This window comes from Alosa sapidissima, chromosome 1, assembly GCF_018492685.1.
Source record: "Alosa sapidissima isolate fAloSap1 chromosome 1, fAloSap1.pri, whole genome shotgun sequence".
Taxonomy (NCBI): domain Eukaryota; kingdom Metazoa; phylum Chordata; class Actinopteri; order Clupeiformes; family Clupeidae; genus Alosa; species Alosa sapidissima.
Genome location: NC_055957.1, coordinates 13,576,052 through 13,586,463, shown reverse-complemented (window position 1 = coordinate 13,586,463; position 10,412 = coordinate 13,576,052). Strand labels below are relative to the sequence as shown.

At 41.7% G+C, this 10,412-nt stretch overlaps 1 protein-coding gene across 4 annotated transcripts in view; it reads left to right on the top strand.

Annotated features, from left to right (window-relative positions):
- astn1 (astrotactin 1) overlaps positions 1 to 10,412 on the top strand; it is a 180,363-nt gene that overhangs the window by 150,906 nt on the left and 19,045 nt on the right. For all 4 annotated transcript variants that reach the window (XM_042106793.1, XM_042106789.1, XM_042106781.1 and 1 more), the window contains one exon: positions 5,338 to 5,470. In XM_042106793.1, the coding sequence (XP_041962727.1) occupies positions 5,338 to 5,470 (133 nt within the window). The remainder of the gene's footprint in view (positions 1 to 5,337; positions 5,471 to 10,412) is intronic.

Below are 10,412 nucleotides of genomic sequence, written 5' to 3'. Positions count from 1 at the left end.
CATCTCCATCCACCAGCCCCCCGGGCTTCTATTGGAGCAGCCAGTGTTATGACATATAGCCAGTGATCTATAAATTTGACTTGGGAAAAAGAAGTGTGTCTGGCGGTGCGGCGTGCCATGTGGAAGGAACTCACCTCCATATAAAAGTCTCGTCTGGTGAGTTTAGTGTTTCCCCTCCTGGTCGGAGAGTGGCCCTGCTAGCAGATGCCCGCTTGGCAGACCGCCTCCGCCCACATCTGTTGGCAGGAGCACTGCCACTGTGATTGAATAAATGTTGGGTTAACATAATTTGCTTCTAAATTGTTATTAATGAAATATGTTACTTCAGGAGCATGAGCCATGGAATGTATTTTTTTTATTTATTTGTTAGTAGTTACAGGTCCAACAGTGTTTCGTTTATTTTCACCATGCCTTTTTCCCGTCACACTCCTAAAAAATTCCCATATGTATATCTCACCAAAATGTTTGTATATACTTTCCAAACTGCATAAGCAATCATTACCATGGGCTGAAGCAATCAGGAAACAGCATGACATTTTGATACTAACAGATAAGGGGCCTTTCTTTTTAATGAAGCCTTACCTTTGTATGAGGTAAGATGTTCAACTGTATTTTCACAATGTTGTCAATTAATAGAATGACTGACAAGCTACAAAGCCTTCAGTTTGACCTGACTAATGATTCACTTCATGCTCCAGGTCAAAGAGTGATTGTGGGGTGTATCGGCGTTCCCAGGCTTTTCAGCAGATTGGTTCATTCATGCTGCCAGCAAAGCTAAACGTTGTGCGTCAGTGCACTCCATGGTCAGTTTTTTGTGTGCTGTATGCATATGCCCTTTTTGTTCGGGTTTGCTTTTGATGTGTTTGTGTGGTCTACACTTGCTTTCATCATAAAATGCTTTCTGAGGAAGTATGCCTGAAATTTTGCTTTGGAGCGCACAGTGACTAAATGCTATCACCTGTTTTGCTGTGAGCTGAGTGTGTGATTCTGACAAATTTCAAGAAAGGTGATTTATCTCAACTGAAAGAAAGTAGCATCCATCCAACCAGTTACAGAGGTTATGACGTAGATGGCAGATACAGAGTTCGTATCAAGTGCTGTTTGCACGAAAGTGAAAGCAGATTAAAGTGCTCTCTCTCTTTTTTTGTGCAAACAAGTGGGGTGTAATGTTGACACCCGCACCCCTCTCTACCATTTGCATTTTATATCCTGTGTTTCATGCTGCCTACCCTCTCCCACTGGGAGAACACGTCTGTTAATCATTGGTTCTGCTGGCAAGTGCCAAGAATCAATACACTACAAACTGTTGTTGTCCAGCTCTGGCCTTTTGTTCATCAAAGTGGACAACAAGAACCAGATGTGATTTGTTGAGTCTTTGCAAGGCTGCCAAGTCTGCTGGTACCACACAGTTGCAGCTTTAATGGAACTGGTGAGACTCCCAGTGATCTGGATAAGGCCTAACTCCTGTTATGGATTTGGGAATTTTCGAGTTGAATGTTTACCTGTTTAGGTAACAGGAGACTCAACGTGTGTGTTCATGATCCTTTTACTTTCCCTATTTCCTTCTTTTATTCTTTCTTTGTCTGTCTTTCTTTCTTTCTTTTTTTCTTATTTTCTTTCTTTGTTTCTTGCTTTCTTTCTTACTCTCTGTCCCTTTTCCGCCCTCTTCCACTCACTGAATTATTGAAATTACCGTCATTACACATTTTTCGAGTAGCCCTGACTGTTCACACTAGCTTACCCACAGCTGATGCAGAGTGGTACCAGCAGAGCCATGTGGTAAGCATTGTCATAATTCCTGGGGCCCTGAATACTGGTAGCTAATATGAAACCAATTCACAACTGTTGTTCCTCCTGATTGCCCCCCAATAATTATGAGGAGAACCCAGTTCTGTATATTATGATGGAACATGTTCCTAATCTATGTCCTTCTGTAGTGTTATTGAAAGAAACCATTTGACAGAGTTTAGAATAATAGTCGATCTCAACTCTGTCCTGTATTATTTTTCTCAATATGGCCCAACAGATTTACAGTCTATTGTGAGAAGATTATTTCTAAATGGAGCACATTTTCGCTGTAAAATGTTTGCTGAACCTGGCATAAGTATAAAATTGAACAATTCTTAGATGTGCCATTTTGATATTTAATCTCTGATGACATATCATGGTCATTTTATGATTTATTTTGCCTTCCTTTAAAGCAACACTTTTAAGTGCACTGACCCTGCCAAGTTTTTGCCTAGAATTTTAATTTCTGATATTATGAAATACGTTGAATCGTTTTGCTAAATTATGAAATTATCTTTAGGTCATCATATGATTATGTAAGCTTTTTTTTTTAGATCATGTGAGCTTTGCATGTGAACAGACATGTTGCCCGATGTGATGCATGTCAATGGACATGTCCATGAAATTCGGGCTGTGAGAATGCTGAGAATTTTTTCTGAAAGTGGAAGAATGACATACTTTGGTTTACACTGAATAAAGAAGAATCTCATGATAGATATAGCCTCAACCCTGAAGTGTCATAAATCTGGTTTGTGAATCCAATGGCTCTTCATCGTGATTGGTTGAAAAAAAATCTGGAGATGAATTTTCATCTGATAAAATGTAAACACCTTTGAGACTGTAATCTTAGCACGGTTCACCATTTCCAATTCGACATACTTTCAACGCATTAAATCAATCAAACAGTTGAGCAAATATGTGGTGCTGTGCTGTGCAGAGGAGCCTGGGCGATGGAAACCCCCCGGTGACTGCGGCATGTTCGACAGAATGATCAGAATCAGGAGGGAGAATTGACCAAAGCCCCTGGGTACACGGTGCCGAGGGCCAGCCAGACACCTTGGTGTTCCTGCCATTCGAGGCCTTCCCAGTGAAAAATGAGGCAAGCTGTGTGGTTGGACCCAGAAGAAGAGCATAAATTTCTCAGCATATGCCAGATTCCTGTTAAAGATGTTATATTTTCAGCGCAGTATGTTAGATTTATAAAGAGATTCTTTCAAAAAATGATGCCTTGAACAGACTGTTCTTAATTATCCAAGCCATGATTTGATTAAGTGATATAGATTTGACTTTGATAAATAAATGTTTCATTCCATGGGAGTACTATTTCTTTCAGTTTGACAAGTAGTAAATACCCGGTGGAATGTGTCTTGTGTGATGTTCTCAAGAACTGCCCACATTATGGCATCATCAGTCATAAAACAAATCTCACTTGTTTGCAAAGTGGGCAAACATATACATGGCCCCAGTCCACCCAGATCTGAATCTGAATCTCAGATTGAAGCCATGCCTAGCAATATTCCGTGACTGCAGATGGTAAAATCTTGATTACAGCACACAAACACATTAGCTACAATCACAATTTACTGTGTCGCTTAATGCTATCCATTATCAAACAGATTGAGTTGCATCCTGAAAATGTAATCTATCAGGAAGTTGGACTTAAATCCAAGTTGATAATTGGGTAATTGCATCATTTCAAAGCTCGCAGAATGAAGATATGTAATGCAACACTGATAATGGTAGAGGGTGCAGTGAATTGGGCTGATTTTTGCATGTCTGCCCAAAGCCAAAACAGTTGTATTATGTTCAAAGTCAAACCAGGCGAGGACTCTGTTCCTCATCGTCCACTCTCCTCCCTAGAACCACATCTTGTAGACCCACACCAAAGGAATTTGGAAAGCAGTTTGTTGGTCAGTCACTGCTTTGAAATAGACCCTGTTTTACAGTAAGCCTTTATTGCAAGACAGTGTTTTGTGTACAAGATATCATATGTGGTGGGTTATGTCAAGCTTTTCACGACCACATTAGTCCTCTTTGACTTTTGCCTTAGAGGTAAGAACATGTTGCCCCTCTATTTAGTGAGTTACAATTTTTCACACAGGCTGGTGTCTTTTGGGGCATAATGAGCAAAGGGGTGGAGCTGTTGTGCAAGTGGTAGCATTCAAACCATATACAGATCCTAGTGCCTTGGGACTCCCGGGTTAGAGTCTGACTGAATCCGCTCCCATTACCAATCTGTTTCTGTCCACCCATGGTCTGTCTCACTTCACTGTCCTTTCTAAAGATTTGAGGCTCCCAAAATCCAAGTTGTAAATCACATCGGTCTCCCTAATTCCCTTATTTGTGAAAAATAACACTGAAGCTCACACATGTGTTTTGGAGCTGCAAGTCTGCAATGTGCGTGCCTGTGCGCGCGCGTGTGTGTGTGTGTGTGTGTGTGTGTGTGTGTGTGTGTGTGTGTGGTTAGTCAGGATATCCAACTTCAAGTGCTACAGTCCCTCACAATGTCACTTTTCATTTCCATCATTCCACATGTTTGTTGGTGCTCCTCTGTAGGTCCACACACACACACACACACACACACACACACACACACACACACACAGCGGCAGTAAACATGCCTCAGTGGCAGCTGCTACACACACTCTCATTTTTCCCTCCCGAGTTTATCCTGGCGCCCCTCACCCTGTTTTGAAGCAGCTCTGTGACCGGCCCGAGGTCCTCTGAGCGGGCGCCTTCTTCCAGCGAGGAAGTCCGTTCTGGGTGTCCACCTCTCTCCAGAGATGGGCCTGTCCGTGGGAGGGTTCTCCTCTGGGCCGAACCCCACACCGGAGACCCGGGGCCCCGGCTCCTGTGACGCATGCAGTCCAGCTGGGCAAACAGCGTCCCCAGCCACTCCTTAATAGGAGCCGGCATGGCATATTATTACAACCTGCCAGGTAGCTGCTCTGTGGGCTCTTTATATAACTGGGGGCCGCAGACCTCAGGCTGTCTGAACCGCCGCTTTTCGGGGGCAAGAAAGCGTCCCGTGTGAAACCAAAAACACTTATGTTCCCTCTGGTGTCTGACACACGCGCGCACACACACACACACACACACACACACACACACAAAGTCTTCATTCCTGGCCGGCGTTATTCCATATCCACTCAGCGCACACCGCAGAGGGGGCGAGGAAGTGAAGTGGGGAAACACATTTTTTCCACATGGACAGCTTTTTAGAGGTGGATGAGTGCATCTGTCTTCCCTGAGTGCTTCCTCACTCAAACACTGTTTTATTGTGAGAGATGTGGCCTCCTTTGGATGTGCGTGATGTTGGGTTCGTTACTGTAGATACCTTGTTTGCATGTACCTTCTCTTTGGTTTAGTAGTATAAACACATGATTCTGTTTTTTTTTATATCAGTTTGATGATGAGGTGTCAGAAGCCTTTAAATCTTTTCAATGCCAAATAACCATGTCAACGCTCAACTACAGTTTCAGTGAATCAGAAATGATGAATTCCCATATGCAGTACAATATGGGTCTAATGTTCTGTCCTTCTCTACAGAGACAATGTTGAGTTTTGTGGATGACATCCTGTCTGGAGCCAAGTCTCCGTGTGTGATGCTGGGGGACATCCTGGACCCACTGACCTCCATCTCCATGATCATTCGCTGCCTTGAGCCAGACACCACCTACATGTAAGTCACCCTGCTACCATAACAAAAAAACATTACAAAACCAGTTGAAATCATTTTTAAAAAAAACTGCATACTGATTCAGTTAACCATAAGCAACTTACAAAACACACAACTGTTTATCCTCTAGGCATACACCCAAGAATGCATATTCTTTTCTCTGTTTTGAGTACAGTTTTTACATATGGCATTTCTGATGGAGGTTTCCTGGTCCCTGATAATGACTGATTATAAAATATCTTGTGTTAGCAACAGCTGCTTCTCTCTAAGACTCGTGTTATCCTAATTTTTTGGGCACCTTTTCTTTAAGATGTCTTTAGAACTAAAATAAGCTGTCTTCACTAGAAAATAAAAGGTATAGTCCTGTCTTTTAAAAGCATCTTAAAACATAAAAAATGCAGTACATGGAAAAGGAATCAACGTTGCACTGCACCCCGTTGTTGCCACCCATGGAAGTGTAGGCTGTAAAAAGTGCTAAACTCTGCACTTCTGGCTAGAGGGGCAGTCTGCCGGACTTTCAGGTAGGGGATATCCTTTTTTCCCCCTGGCTGCAAGCAAGCGGCGCCAGAGAATTTTTATAGAAATCATACCAAACTTTAAAAATGTTGACATCACCCTCACATCATTTCCTCACAACCTATCTTCCACTGCCGCAAAAGGAAGTCTGTCCTTGGCATCCAAACAGATATGCCGCTGTGTGTCCCTGTGTTTTGTGTGTGTGTGCGTGTGTGTGTGTGTGAGAGAGAGAGAGAGGAAGAGATGGATCCTCTGGGAAACTGCTAATGTTAAAGGCAGCATTCTTTTACGAGGCACATTCATTTTCTTTTGGAGGGAGAGGACTGAACTAACTTCTATCATGTTTATGTTTGTCTTTAGACAAAGTGAAAGCTCAAATTGGGGTCTTTCAAAAATATATCAGACAGCTGGGGAAGTCGGTCATGCCTTGGAACAGCTTGAAAGTGCGTCAGACAGAGTACTTAATGGTAATGGCAGAAACATGAATCAGGAGATCATTGTGTGTTAGGAAGGGCAAAGGCTGTACACATCAAAAAGGAACCAAATGCTACAGTATGTCCAGGCCAGTTCACTGGTTGAGAATTTCTTATTAATCTCACTTACAGTCCTAAATGTGCAAAACACAAGACTAAATACAACATATTGGAATACAATCCATGTTGTATGTGACAGTGTTATCAAGTCAAAAGACCATTAAGGCCTATTTACACCATAGCATTACATATTACACAGATGTTTCCATCAACACAGACTGATATTTTTATGTTACATTAGCTTAGTCTCAAGGCAAACATACACCTGTAGGTAATTTAATTACACTAATATTTGAGGTAGTTGATATTAGGGCTGGGCGATAAAACGATAGCGATATGTAGGCCTATCGCAATAGACATGTAATCAATATCAATGAAAAATATGTTCGATAGAACATTCGATAATTAAAAAACACACACCTCCCGCCTTGGGTCTACGTTGTCCATAAACAAATAGGCCAAATTTAGTCCTTGCCCCGTGCACTGTCTCTCTCTCTCTCTCCCTCTCAACAGGCGCATCCCTCTTCATGCACATGTAATCCAAACATTCACAATCGTGCAAGACGACTGGCTAAAAAGCTATTAAATCCGTTTAGCATCACTAGCACGCTGTGTGAATTTGTTCAAAACTGTTGCATTCAAATTGACTGCTAAGTTCTAATCAAATGGAAAAGTATTTTCTAAGACTCAAACGAGCCTGTCCCAAGGAGAAAAAGTATTCATTAGAAACTTAAACACACGTAGGGAAACTGAACAGTCTAACCAGTAGACTATGATAAACTAGCAAATTAAGCTACTTTGTTTACAATACAGTATTTCCAGGCTTCAACCAGTGCTGCTTTTCATTCAGACTTACGTGCACATTTATTTATTTGAGTGTTTTTCATGATTGTGTTGCTATTTCTTTTTCCTGTTTGCTTTGATTGATATCTGAGGTGATTAAAATCAGATGAAGAATATGAGTCATCAGTATCAGACTCATATTCTGAGAAATTCTAGTCAGAATATGAGTCTGTTACTGCTCCATTGGGACGTAATTATGGGGCGTGTTTCAACCGATACAGGGGGGGAATGCCTCTGCACTCAATTGGATAGACCTAACCAATCAGGGGCGTGTTTCTAGAAAGCGTTGTTTGCTAACTTGCGTCGCAACCTTTGTAGTTCGCTCCATCGTTCTTGGATTTGGTGTTTCTAGAAAAGGGAGTATGAACTCTCAATCGCAAACAAGGACACAAAGGTTGGTCATTTGAACTACTGCCTCTGGGCAGTAGCACTTGTGTCGTTCCTTGGTAGTTCCAGTTGGTGTCCCGAGCGCCTAACCAAAAATCACAACCACCTAACCAAAAAATATGTTTATCTCGTGACTCAATGATTGATCTGTCCTGTAGCTTTATTTTGATTAAGAGACTGACTCCCCTACTTGGCTCATTCTTGCTATTTATGTTAATTCGAGTATTGCCTTGCTTTTTGATAAGCTAGTATTATAATCTTCACAGAGAATTAAAATCAGCGCAGTGATAAATGGTGTAGTGGCTAAAGCAGGTGACTTGTTATCCCAGCGTTGTAGGTTCGATTTTCTTATGATGTGAGATTGTCCTCTTGATTCTCGCTACCTGCAGGTGAACTAGTGTGACACGTAGATTCAATTGTTTTTGACTGATGTCGTGGTCTCTAGATGTAGAGTAACTAAATATGTATGGTCAAAACCTATTGTTGTGTCTTGTAGGCCTACTCAGAGGTGAAAAGAAGAGATAGGATGCGAACTCCGGCCGAGCGCGCAGTGCACTGACGCGCTGCCGTTAAGCCACGAGACAGTTGATAAAGTATGCAATACCCAGAAATTCGTCCAGGCTATATATTTTTTCCAACATAGATATTTAACACAAATAATAACTGATATTGGTCGGCTTAAGTTAATTGTTTTATATGCTTGCAATAGGTTTAGGTTTTGGCTGATGGCAATGACAATGCCAGCATTAATGGTGCATTCAGGGCACTTTGGAATGACAAGGACCGCCCCCATGGCTACTTTGTTTTTCCGACAGCAAGTGTACATGTGCTTTGCCGTCGGAATGTGTGACAAACACGGATGCCACAACAAAGGTTAAAACATACACTCACTAAGCCTAAACAAACAACTGTATTTGCTTAAAATATAGTGTAAGACGCTTGTGAAAGAAAGATATGCAGCTTTCAAGTGACAAAAACGGCAAGTTCACATTAAAACGGTTGGACATGAAAGGCCACATGGACTACAAACGAACTACAACGTGACGACAAAAGTGATGACGAGTCCCTAACTGGGCAACTGTTAGCAAAATCTAGCCCCAGTTTCCGACCTCTGACTCACACATTACGTGACGTGAATAACGCGGAATGATGATGTTTTCACTCGGAAAAAGGTTTTTCCGAAGCCCATGAACGCTAGGTAATCACTCGGTTTAGATTAGAAAAATGTCGACATAGGCCGTGACAGAACATTTCTAGGGGGTGGGGTATTAGACGTTGGCACTGTTTCCACCAATGATATGTATCGCTGCATCATCAACAACGTTGTTGGAACTACGGTATTCGAACGTCGGAGGTAACGAATTTTGTCACAGGTACGATGCTTTCTAGAAACAGGTGTAACAGTGTCGTTGTTTGGTCGCAAGTTGCATCGTACCATGGTGGTTGAGCAACGTCGTTGCTAACTTTTCTAGAAACGACCCCCAGAGCAGCGAAAAGCTTACCTTGAGATGTAGGAAGAACACACAAACCATCCTTCTTCTCAACAAATACCATAACATTGTTTTCTGGTCTTTTGTAAAAGTTATTGTGCCGTCAATATCTCCTACAACACTCATTAGCGAAATCTAAGAGATACGTAGAAGGGTAGGCTATTAGGAAAAAACTGATAGCCTATATCCCCTCCGTTTTTAGAAATAATTCCGTTGAACACTGATAAACATGTTATAAACAGAAAGGCTGTTGCAAATCCCTCAAACAGGTGGTCAATCAGAGATTTCAAATGAACGAGGAAACATGTCACAATGCAACACGCTGTTTTCCCACATCTCAACTTTGGCCAAAGTTTTCAGAAATAATCGTTTTCAGTGATAAAACCTCATTGAAATAATATGCATTTTCCATATGGGGTCTTAGAAGCCATCTGTCTCCTTCTAGCCACAGAGTTTTTTGTTGCAAACATAATCAACCTAAGCATGCTCAGATGATGTGATAGACGAGGCGCTATTGCTCACCTGCCCATCATCGTAAAGCCCGATTTCATTGGTCCGCCTACTGTAGCTCTGGGGCGAGCATAGTTGCTCCACAACGGAGCAATGCCAGACCGAACTTCCCGACCTCAAATGTTGTGGGTGGGACTAAGTTCGGCTGGCACCCAGGCTAGGTATCTGCCTGTTTCCACAGAAAATCATATTTTCATGCATTCTATGTACAAATCAGAGAACCTTCTACTCAAAACCCATATAAACTTAAAATATGATACGATATGAATATATAACTCTGTATCAACATTGATACCTGTTTCCAGTTGTAAATGGTATATCAGCACTGGAAAGAGTCTGATGTTTGATTTATTCATTGAAAGAATGAATTATGTTCGTATAGAACAGGCAGACCTGATTTTTATTGTGGAATGAAAATGGGTTGCCCAAAAATGTCCAGTGACTCTCCCATCTGGACTGATCCGCCTACATTATAAGTAAATTTGGAGTCGAGGAAATTCTGTTTGATTTCAGGTTGATGAAATGCCAGAAAAGTTCTCTGTCCCCAAACAGAACTCTCATGTGATGTATGTAGAGTGTCAACTATTATACTTGACTAGTGCTTAATATGTAGGCACTCCTATCCTCTAGTACTAGTACTGACAAATGCAGGGGTAATTCCAATAG